The sequence below is a fragment of the Tamandua tetradactyla genome, chromosome 2, assembly GCF_023851605.1.
Source record: "Tamandua tetradactyla isolate mTamTet1 chromosome 2, mTamTet1.pri, whole genome shotgun sequence".
Classification (NCBI taxonomy): domain Eukaryota; kingdom Metazoa; phylum Chordata; class Mammalia; order Pilosa; family Myrmecophagidae; genus Tamandua; species Tamandua tetradactyla.
This window is the reverse complement of record NC_135328.1, coordinates 122,073,516-122,086,315: the sequence shown is the minus strand read 5'-3', so window position 1 is coordinate 122,086,315 and position 12,800 is coordinate 122,073,516. Positions and strand designations below refer to the sequence as shown.

Sequence of the window (12,800 nt, the reverse complement as noted above, 5' to 3'; positions counted from 1 at the left end):
ATGAAATTGTTTTCTTGATTTCCTCCTTGGATTGCTCATCACTAGTGTATAGAAACACTACTGATTTTTGAATGTTAATCTTGTACCCTATCCCTTTGCTATACTCATTTATTAGCTCTACTAGCTTTGCTGTACACTTTTTTTCCCCAGGATTTTCAACATAGAGTGTAGTGTCATGTCATCTGCAAATGTTGAGAATTTTACTTCATTTCCAATTTGGATGCCTTTTCTTTCTTTTTTTTTGCTTAGTTGCTATGACAAGAACTTCCAGGACAATATTGAATAACAGTGGTGACAGTGGGCATATTTGTCCAGTTCTTGATATTAGAGGGAAAGCTCTCAGTCTTTCCTCATTGAGTATGATTTTACCTGTGGGTTTTTCATATATTCCCTTTATTATGTTGAGGAAGTTCCCTTCTCTTTCTATCCTTTGAAGGGTTTTCATTAAGAAAAGATGTTGAATTTTGTCAAATGCCTTTTCTTTATCAATCGAAATGATCATGTGGTTCTTCCTCTTGACTTATTGATATAGTGTATTCACAGTAATTGATTTTCTGTGAATCAAGTTGATCTGGCCTTGCATACCTGGAAGAAATCCAACTTGGTCATGATGTACAATTCTTTTAATGTGCTGCTGTATTTTATTTGTACGTATTTTGTTCAGGGTTTTTGCATCTATATTCATTAAACTGATAAGTCTGTAATTTTTTCTTTTGTGGTATCTTTGTCTGGCTTTGGTATTAGAGTGATGTTGGCTTCATAGAATGAGTTAGGTAGCTTCCCCTCCTCTTCAGTTTTTTGCAGAGTTTGAGCAGGATTGGTACTATTTCTTTCTTCAGTGCTTGGTATAATTCACATGTGAAGCCATATGGTCCTGGACTTTTCTTTTTGGGAGTTTCTTGATGACTGATTCAATCTGTACTTATGATTGGTTTGTTGAGGTTGTCTATTTTTTCTCAAGTCAATGTTAGTTGTTTATGCCGTTATAGGAAGTTGTCCATTTCATCTACATTGTCTAGTTTATTAGCATATAGTTAGTCATAGTGCTTCCTCATTACCTCCTTTATTTCTATGGGGTCTGTTGTTATGTCCCCTCTTCCATTTCTGATTTTATTTATTTGCATCCTCTTCTCGTTTTTTTTGTCTGCTTAGCTGAGGATCCACTGATTTTATTGGTTTTCCCAAAGAACCAACTTCTGCATCTGTTGATTGTTTTCATATTCTAAATTTCATTTATTTCTGTTCTAATCTTCATTGTTTCCTTCCTTTTGTTTGCTTTGCTGTTAACTTTGCACTTCTTTCTCTAGTTCTTACAGGTGAAAGGTAAATTCCTCAATATTTACTCTTTCTTCTTTTTCCTTTTGTATGTTCAGGCAGTGGGAATCGAACCCAGGTCTCTGACATGGCAGGTGGGAACTCTGCCTGCTGAGCCATCATGACCCACCCTCTTCTTTTTTAATATAGGCACTTAAGGCAATAAATTTCCCTCTTAACACTGCCTTTGCTGCATCCCATAAATTTTGGTATGTTGTGTTTTCATTTTCATTTGCCTAGATATATTTATTGTATTCTCCTGTAATTTCTTCCTTGACTCACTGGTTGTTTAAGAGTGTGTTGTTTGGTCTCCATGTATTTGTGAATTTTCTGGCCCTCTGTCTGTTATTGATTTCCAACTTCATTCCATTATGATCCAAGAAAGTGTTTTGTATAATTTCAGTATTTTAAAATTTATTGAGACATGCTTTGTGACCCAGCATATGGTCTATCCTTGAGAATGATCCATGAACAGTTGAAAAAATAGCCTATCCTGCTGTTGTGGGTGTAATGTACTGTAAATGTCTGTTAAGACTAGTTCTTTTATCATATTATTCATTGTCTATGTTTCCTTATTGATCCTCTGTCAGATGTTCTATCCATTGATGAGGTCTCCAAATTGAAGTCTCCAAATATTATGGTAGAGGTGTCTACTTTGCCCTTCAGTGTTGTCACTGTTTGTTTCATATATTTTGGAGCACTCTGACTCACTGCCTAAATTTTTATGATTGTTATGTCTTGTTGAATTGTTCCTTTGACTAAAACATGGTGTCCTTTGTCTCTTTTAATTGTTTTACATTTGAAGTCTAATTTGTTGGATATTTGTATTGCTCTTTTCTAGTTGTGAATGAAATATCTTTTCCTAGCCTTTCACTTTGAACCTACATTTGTCCTTGGGTCTAAAGTGAGTTTCCTGTAGGCAGCATATAGATGGGTCATGTTTTTTTTAATCCATTCTGCCAATGTATGTCTTGACTGAGCAGTGTGCCAATCTGAAAGTATTATGTATGCTAGAAAAGCCATGTTTTAATCCTAATCCAGTTTTGTGGGAGCAACAGTTTCTTTTAATTCTGATTCAAAATTGTGTGTATCAGCTTTTGATTAGATTATCTTCATGGAGATATGGCTCGCCCAGTTGTCGGTGTGATCTTTGATTAGAGGCCACCCATTCCAGTTGGGCTTAATTAGCCTACTGGAATCCTTTAAAAGAGGAAACATTTTGGAGAAAGTCAGAAAAAAAAAAAAAAGAAATTACAGAGCCTAGAGAAACAACAGAAGTGATAAAAACAACAGACGCCTCAGAGCAAACAAATTTCAGAGCAGAGCTGATAAACACAGAACTGAGACACAGATATTTGGAGATGCTTGGAGTCCATCAGACATTGCCATGAAAGGGTTAAGCAAGTCTGAACCTGGAGAGAACCAAGGGGAGCCAAGAGAGTGAAGGCCAGCCATAGAGAAGAAATGTGAGGAAGCCTCAGAGGAGCAGAGGCTGAAGGCAGTGGAGCCCAGGAGCAAGGTTGCAGCAGATGCCAGCCATGTGACTACCCAGCTGATAAGAGTTGTTACTGACCTTTCAACCTTCCTTGAATTAAGGTGTCTTTCCTGGGATGCCTTGGTTTGGACCAATTTTATGAGCTTGGAACTGTAAACTTGTAACTTACTAAATTTCCCTTTTAAAAAGCCATTCCAGCTCTGGCATATTGCATTCCAGCAGCTTGCAAACTAACACAGAGAATTTAATCCATTAACATTTAATGTTATTACTATAAAGGCAGTACTTTCTTCTTTTGTCTTTTGGATTTTATTTGTCATATCTATTTTTTTTCTCTTTTTCTCTTTACTAATAGTCTTCATTTCTACATTTTTTTCCAGATATCTCTCTCCTGTCTTTTCCTGTCTGCCTGTAGTGCTCCGTTTGGTATTTCTTGCAGAGCTGGTCTTTTAGTCACAGATTCTCTCAGTAATTGTTTGAAAGTATTTTAATCTACCTTTCATCTTTGAAGGACAATTTTGCTGGATATAGAAATCTTGACTGGCAGTTTTTCTCTTTCAGAATCTTAAATATATCATACCACTGCCTTCTTGCCTCCATGGTTTCTGCTGAGAAATTCACACATAGTCTTATTGGGCTTCCCTTGTATGTGAAGGATTGTTTTTCTCTTGCTGCTTTTGAAATTCTCTCTTTGTCTTTAACATTTGAGAATCTGATTGGAAAGTGTCTTGGAGTTTGTCTGTTTGTATCTGTTCAGTCTGGGAAATGCTGTATTTCTTGGATCTGTTATTTTATGTTTCTCATTAAAGAAGGACAATTTTCAGTCATTATTTCCTCCATTAGTCTTTCTCCTCCTTTTCCCTTCTGTTCTCCTTCTGGGACTCCCACAACATGTATATTCATGTGCTTCATGCTGTCATTCAGTTCCCTGAGACTGTGCTCATATTTTTCCATTCTTTTCCCTATATTTTGTTTTGTGACAGGTTTCAGTTGTGCATTCCTGTAGTTCATTAATCCTTTCTTCTGCCACTTCAAATATATTTTTGGTTTCCTTTGTTTTGTTTTTCTTTTTCTTTTTCATCTCTTCTGCTGTGCCTTTCATTTGCATGAGTTCTATGATTTGTCTTTTCAGATTTTCAAGTTTGTTTTTAATGTTTCACCCATTTTTTATGTCTTCTTCATATCCTCCCTCTCAACTCATGGAAGTGATGTTTGATGAGATTTTGCATGTCTGTTTGATCATCTTTAATTAGGTGTTTCAACTCCTGTATCTCATTTGAAGTGTTGGTTTTTTTCCTTTAACTGAGGCATATCTTTGATTTTCCTAGTATGATTCCTTTTTTGCTGATGTCAAGGCATTTGGTTTCCATAATCAGTTTATTCTCGGGGTTGTTTTATTCTTTAATGTAGGGTTTTCTTGCTGTATGTCTTTGTTCTCTGTTCTTTGACATTCAGTTCAACATATTTTGGACCTCTAGCATGGATTCTGTTAAACTGATAAGAATTTTTCAGTTCTTGTTTTTCCGTTTCTTCCCATGCCTATATGGATCCTTTTTTTATGAGGAGGGTTTCCTCAGATATGATCAACGCCATCAGATTTTCCCAGACCAGACAGGCCCACATCTCACTAGGAGAGAGTAGCCAACATCAGTTTCCCCTGAGTGTGAGATCCAGGAGGTTGTCAGGCTTTCCTATGAAACCCCTTGCTTCTGTTCTTTTCCTGTCCTGCCCAGCATGTGGTGCTTGTCTGCCAGTGGCTCCCCACCAATGTAAAGTGATGACTCTCCCTGCCAGGAATGGGTTTGAGACAGAGATGAGGTATTAGGTGGACTTTCCTTCTTTGCTTTCCAGCTCCTCGGGCTTGAATTCCTTGAAAGAAGGATTTCACTTGAGCTGGGCTCTGCTCTCCTTTCCTTTGGTAAGATATGCCCTTTAGAGAATTAACCCATTTCACCTGACTAGTTATTTTGTCTCTCAGACATACCTTAGTTCTGTGCTTGCCTGGAGCAGTGCTGAAGCTTGAGAGCACTTGTGGTTCTATCTAATGAGATGTTAAGAAGTAATAAAACCCAAAAACCATTTTCAGAGCTGGACCCCTACCTCAGGTTTCCCAATGGAGAGCTTGAGTTGGTAAGTGCTTCTGTGTATCTCCAGGCTCTATGTGTCCCTCTTTTCTTGGGGTCCAGCCCTTTTCCAGTATTTTGTGCTGTCCAATTCAAAAAGCCTTTGTTTTTATTTTTTAATTTTTTTCCATCACCCCTGCCCCCTCTTTTCTGGGGCAAAAACTTCTAGTTCCTTTAGTGCTGTTTCCATGTTTATCTGTGCTGAGGGCCTGTTTTCAGTAATCAGAATGTGTTAATTAATTCTGCAATTGGAGCTTGGTTGAGCTAAGCCTTTGTTACTAGTGAAGTCTGTTTTCTCTTCCCTCAGAGAACCAGCCTGTTTAATTATCAGTAGGTTTAGCATCGCCTTTGCAGGAATAAACTCATAGGGGCAAGTCCCAAGATTGAGGGCTCAGCCTATTGAATTGGTTGTCCCTGTTGCTTGCGAACATATCAGAAATTCCCCAGTTGAGGAAGTTGAATATTTCCTCCTTCCTCCTCAGTCCCCCAAGGGAACTGTGAAAATAATTTTTTATTCTCTGCCCAAATTACTCTAGGATGTATCAGAGCATCTCACTAACCTAATAACAAGGTCTGATGCCCATTCAAGAGTCCATGTAATTATGATATTCAAGTAAACTGACCATACAAGCTAAATTAGATAATGTGCTACCCAAAATATAAATTTTACACCAAATAAACATCTGTCCCTTAGATCTTGCACAGAGATTGAAATTTGAAAATAGGGGCCATATCATCCTTTACCCAATATGCTGATTTACCTTAGTCCTATCCAGATCAGCTTCATTCATGTCTCTAGATGAAGTATAATCACTTTTTCAGCTTTTTTAACACTTGCTGAATGGGGTAAAGCTGACTTTCATTGCTCAGTCCTCTAATTCTGAGTCTCAGATGTCTCATAAATACCCAAAGTTTCAGGGGTAAAGCTGATTTTCATTGCTCAGTCCTCTAATTCTGAGTCTCAGGTGTCTCATAAATACCCAAAGTTTCAGGGAATGACCAGGTTATATACAAACAGTTCAGAATCTCAGAACTCCTAAATATATGTGACTGCTGTAAGAGCTTACAATCTAAGAACCTTTATAATAGGCCCCAACCTGATAACCCACATTCTTGACTTCAGTTTTCTGAGTTTGTATATTATAGTTAATCTTTGTTTAAGTAAGGCATGATAAATATTTGTCTTTTTGTTTCTAACATTTCATTCCGCCTACTGTCCTTAGGGTTTATTCACCTAGTTTCATGCCTTACAACTTATTCCTTCTTGTAACTGCTCAGTAGCTCATTGTGTGTAAGTACCATATCCCCCCTTCCATTCCTCTGTTGTTGTACCTTTAGGCCACCTCCATCTATTGTGAATCATGAACACTCTGCCTTAAACACCGTTGGATAATTATCCATTTGTGTCCCCATTCTCAGTGCCTCCAGGTATGTACTTAGGCAAGGAGGTTACAAGATCATATGGCATTTCCACAGCCTCCTGTGGAACCATCACACTGCCCTCCAGAGGGGCTGCACTTCTCAGGTTCCCTGCCAACAACGAATAGGTACATTTCTTTCTCCACATATTCTCTAGCACTGTTTCTTTCTATTTGTTTTTTAACAATTTTATTTGCACATCATACAATCTAACCTAAGTAAATAGACATCCCTTTACCACCATAATCTTTATGAAGACATTTCTTTTTCTTCCTCATAAAATCTATACACCTCCCCCATGCCCCCCACTTGTTGACATTTAGTTTAGGCATAATGCCTTTGTTACATACAGTGGAAGTATATTACAGTGCTACTTTTGACCATAGACCCTAGTTTGCTTTGAGAGTATCTTTTCCTGTATACTTTCCATTTTCAGTCCTTGCAATGTTGACATTCATTTGTTCTCCTTCAAAGACGTTTTTATATTTGTACATTGAATCACCATCTTTGTCCACTCTAGGTATTCCTAAGTTATACCATCTTAGTCCTTACCCTCTATCTTTCCTTCTAGTTTCATACATGCCCCCAGCCAATCTCCTTCAATCTTACTTTACGTGCCCCCAGCCCATCTCCTTCAATCTTACTTACTTTTAGCTTTGTTCTGTGTACTTATATTATTATGCTACCATCAGGTAGTACTGTGCTATCTGTTTCTAAATTTTTACAGTCAGTCCTATTGCATAGTCTGTATTCCTTCAGCACCAAATGTCAATCTTGATCCTCTTTCTATCTCCTGATAACCTGTGTTCTTAACCTTAACCCTCAAAGTTCACTCATTAATATTTTTTCATATTAGTGAGACCATAACAGTATTTGTCCTATTGTTTTTAGCTTAGAGAAGATTAGTCCCAGTTACTGAGGTCTGTCATAGGCTCTGCCTAGAATCCTGATCTTCCACACATGCTTTAAACAGTATTAGATCTGCTGGGTCATAGGAGCTGCATGGCAGATTGCTTTAACCTAGCCTGGCTAGCTGTGCTGAGACTTTTGCCCTGGGCCCTACCCAAATGTTCTCATTACCATGCACGTTGGGAGAAGCAAGAGAAATCATGCAATATATGTTGCTTCAGAATCCCAGAGATTAGTCAAGCATTTTGCCTTGAGCAGATGCCAGGTGCAGCAGTTATTATTCGTTTACTTTTGTTCCTTTTCAATTAATTATTAATTTTGGGTAAATAATAGGTATCATGTGGCATTAAATTGGAAAGGTACAAAAAGGAATACACTGAGAATGAGTGAAGAAAAGAATAATTTACTGGTACTTTTCAAAGTAAAGGTCTAGGCTAAATGACCTAACAAAATGCTTTTTTCAGATAAAGCAATTTAAGTTTTAAAAGGTAACCCAAGAAAAGAAAATACAAAGGGCATCTTCATGTTAATTTAAGTGAATTTAATTAATTAGCTTGTGCTAAGTTCTAGGAATGCAAGGAATTTACATTTCAGTGGAGGAAGCAATAACCAAGTGCACAAATAAATACCCAGGGTAATTACTAATGTGGTAAGGGCTGTAAAGTTCTCAATGGAAAAACCTGGAAGCAGGGAAGGGTTTGGTGTGTTCATGGCAGAGATGAGAGGCCCAGATTGGCCTGTGGTGCATGGGGAGAGGTGGAACAATGTGAGGGGGGAGGGTGTGCTGGAGTCACTTTTTTGCAGGGCCTTAGAGGGCCAAGGAGCTGTCACTTTTTCTACAAAGAATTTGGATTTGTTTCCAAAGAAGCCACTGAGAGTGTTTGAGAAAGTTGTCTTTGTCTACTATGTGGAAAACGAATTAGAGAGGTGCAGGTAGTACCTGGTAGACCAGGGCACCATTCTGAGGAAGAAATATAGTGTCATGGGGGTGGCGATGGAGGAGGGGAGATGAGCAGAAGTGGATGAAACCAGATGAAATCACAGATTTATTTTGGTGGTTGAATCAACTGTTATTGGTAATGGCTTGGGGAAGGAGAGGATGAGTGAAAGGGAGGAATCAAGAACAACAGCTAGATTTTTGGCAATTTACGATGTACGATTTTGACAGATTTCAAATATTGCATCTGTTAAACTTACTTTTTTTTTCTTTTTCATTTAACATGGCCCTTTTCGAAGCTGTAAATTATTCAAGTACATTTATTGTCCTGGTCTAAATTATCTGTACTATAGCCAAATTGCATAATTTGTTTAAATTTCTTATTATTTTCTTGTTTAGTAATGAGAATCTTTGTATTAGTATGCTGCTGGAATTCACTATACCAGAAATGAAACAGATTTTATAAAGGGGAATTTAATAAGTTACAAGTTTACAGTTCTGAGGAAATGGAGTGTCCAAATTAAGGCACCAACAAGAGCTTACCTTCACTCAAGAAAAGCCAGTGGGTCAGCAACACCTGTCAGTGGGTAGTCATGTGGCTGTCATCTGCTGGTCCCTTGCCCCAGGCCTCCGTTGCTTTCAGCCTCTGTTCCTGTGGGGGTTCCTCACTTTACTTCTCCAGGGCTGGCTTTCATCTCTTGGCTTCCCTTGGCTCTCTCGAGGTTCTGGCTTGCTTAACATCTCATGGCAATGTCTGCCGGGCTCCAAGTATCTCCAAACATCCATATCTCTGTTCTCTGAAGCAACTGTTCTCCAAGCATCTATCTACACCTGCTCTCTCTGTCGGCTCTAAGGCTTTCTGTCATTTCTATAGGCTCCTGTAGTTTCATCAAAATGCTTCACCTTTTAAAGACTCCAGTAATCTAATCAAGACCCACCTAGAATGGATGGAGTCACATCTCCAGCTAATCAAAAGATTTCACCTGCAATTGGGCACTCCACACCTCCAATGAGATAATCTAATCAAGTTTCTACCCTGCAATGTTGAATCAAGATTAGAAGAAACAGCTTCCTCCACAAGATTGAATCAGGATTAAAACATGGCTTTTCTGGCGTATGTAATATTTTCACACTGGCCCAACCTCCTTTGTTGATATTTTTGGAATTTAAGCGGTAGCATTTTATCTTTTTACTAGTTGCTGCTGAGGACTTCAACTCACTTTATCATTTGCATAGTAATCTTTTAAAATTTGGCAGCTGAGTATCATCCTTGACCCAGGAAAGATTAAGAGGGTAAAAACCTGCACCTGCATGAGAAGCAGCCCAGCCTTCCCTTCCCTGTCCCCTGTCTGGTGTGCTTTCTCCAGGTAGACGAGAGTGGCCAAGAGAGCTGAAAGTAGTGCGGTACCTGGAGTTTATTTACCTAGCTCTGCCTGAGGTATAGACTCTCTATGTAGCTCCATTATTTTCGTAACATGTACTTCTGGGTACATGTTAGCAAGTCATGTTTATGAGTTTTAATTTTTCTATCATTTAGGACTATGTACCCCTCCTCAATAATTGAAGTTTGTCATATTTTCTTACAGTATGGTTTCTTGTGGATGAATTGAGAAAGCATATAGAACTGTCTTTAAATTAAGCAAATCATTTAAATCAGTGCGTGTGGAAGGGATTATTTTGCTTTTTTCTAAGAAATGAAAAGAAACTGGGAAGAAAATTCACTAGACATTAATGCATAGTTTTTTTGTTTGTTTTTACACCTAAATAAAACATAAGAAACTTCAAGTATACTTCTTAGGCATAAATTGTTATTAAATAACCATGGATGTTTTTGATTTCCCATTGTATTAAAATATACAAATGAACTTCATATTTAGAATATTTAAAAATAGCTCAATCTTAAAAATAAGATATAAAGTATTATCATCTGTGTCTCTTGTACGTAATTAGCATGTGCCTGTGGAGGTATAATTCCTTTTAGTCTAATGATATTACCATAAAAAAATTCACATGGTAAAAATCAGAGCTACAGCTGGATAACACATTTTAAAATAACTAGTGATGACTCCAATATAGATGACATGCTGTTTTAGTCTCTTGTAATTTCCACTTTACTTATCAGTGGATCACGTATGTACTGATGAAAGTAGTGATGAAAGATCCTTTTTAACTTTGTTTCATGATTTCCCTTTCTTATAGATTTTCTGTGTGTACGCTGCTTCCTTCCGGGCTCAGCAGGCTGATGTGAAGTTACATCACCTTTTCCCTTTTTCTGAGATGTCTCAAGATTCAAGGGACCTTTCTTCAGATTGTCAGTTTTGGACATGGAAGCTTTCCTTATGGAACCAGACTTCCACTTTGGAATCTCAGCAAGATGTTTGTCTTCACCTACCTAAATTCCAGGAGTTCTTGAGGCAGATGTATGAAGCCTTGAAAGAGATGGTAAGTAATGGTCCAAAAGAATGAAATTATTTTGCAACATCAAGGACTTTTCATCCAGATTTGCCCAAATCAGGACTTATCAGTGGTCAGTGACTATGTGTTTTAGTTTGCTAACGCTGCCAGAATGCAATATACCAGAAGTGGATCAGCTTTCATAAAGGGGATTTGTTAAGTTATAGGTTTACAGTTCTAAGGTGTTAAAAATGTCTAAACTAAGGCATCCATACAAAGATGCATTGACTCCAATGAAAGACTGATGTCTGTCATGTGGGACGGCACGTAGCTGGCATCTTCTGTTCTTGTTCCTGGTTCCATTGCTTCCAGCTTCTGATTCCAATAGCTTCCTCCCTAAGTGTCTGTGGGTCCGCCCTTAACTGCTCTGGGGCAAAACTTGGGGTTTCATCCCTTAGCTTAGCGTCTCCCAGGGTCAGATATGTCTTCTCTTCAGATTTAGGCTATTTCTTTTTTTGTTTTGGTTAAACATTTTTTATTGTGAAATATAACAAATATTCAAAAAAAACCCTATAAATTTCAAAGTACATTGTAACAAGTAGTTATAGAACAGATTTCAGAGTTTGGTGTGTGTCTGCAATTTTAGATTATCCCTTCTAGTTGCTACAAAACACTAGAGATTAAAAGAAATATCAGTATAATGATTTAGCAGTCATATTCATTTGTTAAATCCTATCTTCTGTGTTATAATTCCTCCTTCCTTGATCCTTCTCCCAATCGTAGGGGAATTTGGGCTATGGCATTCAAACTTTTTCATGTTGCAAGGGGTGTCAATAATATGGTATATAGGGGGATGACATTAGTTTTTTTCTTGGACAGGTTTGTCCTTCTGGGTTTTAGGTCTTAATTGGCCTAGGAACCCATCTGGAGATTATAGGTTTCTAGAAAATAATTTTACTGTATGTTCAGATAGAGCATTAGGTGTTCTTTAGGATTCACAAGAATGGCTTTGGTTGGAGTTTGGCAAATGATAGTAATTAGCAATATCTAGCTAAAGCTTTCGTAGAAGTAGCCTCCAGAATAGCCTGTCAACTCTATTTGAACTCTCTCTTCCCCTGATGCCTTATTTTACATTTCTTTCCCCCCTTTTGGTCAAGAAGGAGTGGTTGATCCCAAGGTGCCAGGGCCGAGCTCATCCCAGTGAGTCATTTCTCACATTGCCAGGGAGGCTTTCACTCTCGGATGTCATGTTCCATGTAGGAGGGAGGGTAATGACTTTACTTGCAGAGTTGCCTCAGACCACATCTGAGCAACAAAAGAGATTTTCTGGAAGTAATTATTAGGCATAACTATAGGTAGGCTTAGCTTCTCCACTACAGAGATGAGCTTCACAAGAGGAAGCCTCAAGATCAAGGGCTTGATGACTCCCAGAGGTGTAAACCTCCCTGGCAATATGGGACAGAAATCCTAGAATGAGCTGGGACTCAGCACCAAGGTATTGAGAAAACCTTCTCAACCGAAGTGGGGAAGAGAAATGAGACAAAATAAAGTGTCAGGGGCGGGCCACAGTGGCTTAGCACGCAAGAATGCTTGCCTGCCATGCCAGAGGACCCGGGTTCGATTCCCGGTGCCTGTCCATGTAAATAGAAAAAAAATAAAATAAGAAATAAAGTGTCAGTGGCTGAGAGATTTCAAACAGAGTTGAGAGCTGATCCTGGAGGTTATTCTTATGCATTTTATAGCTATCCCCTTTTTAGTTTAAGGTATATTAGAGAGGCTAGAGGGAAGTGCCTGAAACTGTAAAGCTGTGTTTCAGTAGCCATGTTTCTTGAAGAAGAATGTATAATGATATAACTTTCACAATGTGACTATGTAATTGTGAAAACCTTGTGTCTGATGTTCCTTTTATCTATGATATTGACAGATGAGTAAAAATGTGGATTAAATATAAATAAATAATGGGGGAACAAATGTTAAAATAAATTGGGTAGATTGAAATATTAATGAACAATGAAAGGGAGTGGTAAGGAGTATAGAAAAAACTAGGGAGAGCAAAGGTTAAAATCTACTGAGTAGATGGAAATACTAGTGGTCAATGAGAGGGAGGGGTAAGGGGTATGGTATGTGTGAGTTTTTTCTTTTTATTTCTTTTCCTGTAGTGATGCAAAGGTTCTAAAAAATTATCATGGTGATGAATATACAACTATGG

General features: G+C 38.1%; 1 protein-coding gene across 12 annotated transcripts in view; it reads left to right on the top strand.

Moving 5' to 3' along the window:
- The window catches only part of FANCC (FA complementation group C), a 446,081-nt gene that overhangs the window by 163,121 nt on the left and 270,160 nt on the right, over nucleotides 1–12,800 (top strand). For all 12 annotated transcript variants that reach the window (XM_077148704.1, XM_077148701.1, XM_077148700.1 and 9 more), the window contains one exon: nucleotides 10,397–10,639. In XM_077148704.1, the coding sequence (XP_077004819.1) occupies nucleotides 10,475–10,639 (165 nt within the window). In that variant the 5' untranslated portion in view covers nucleotides 10,397–10,474. The remainder of the gene's footprint in view (nucleotides 1–10,396; nucleotides 10,640–12,800) is intronic.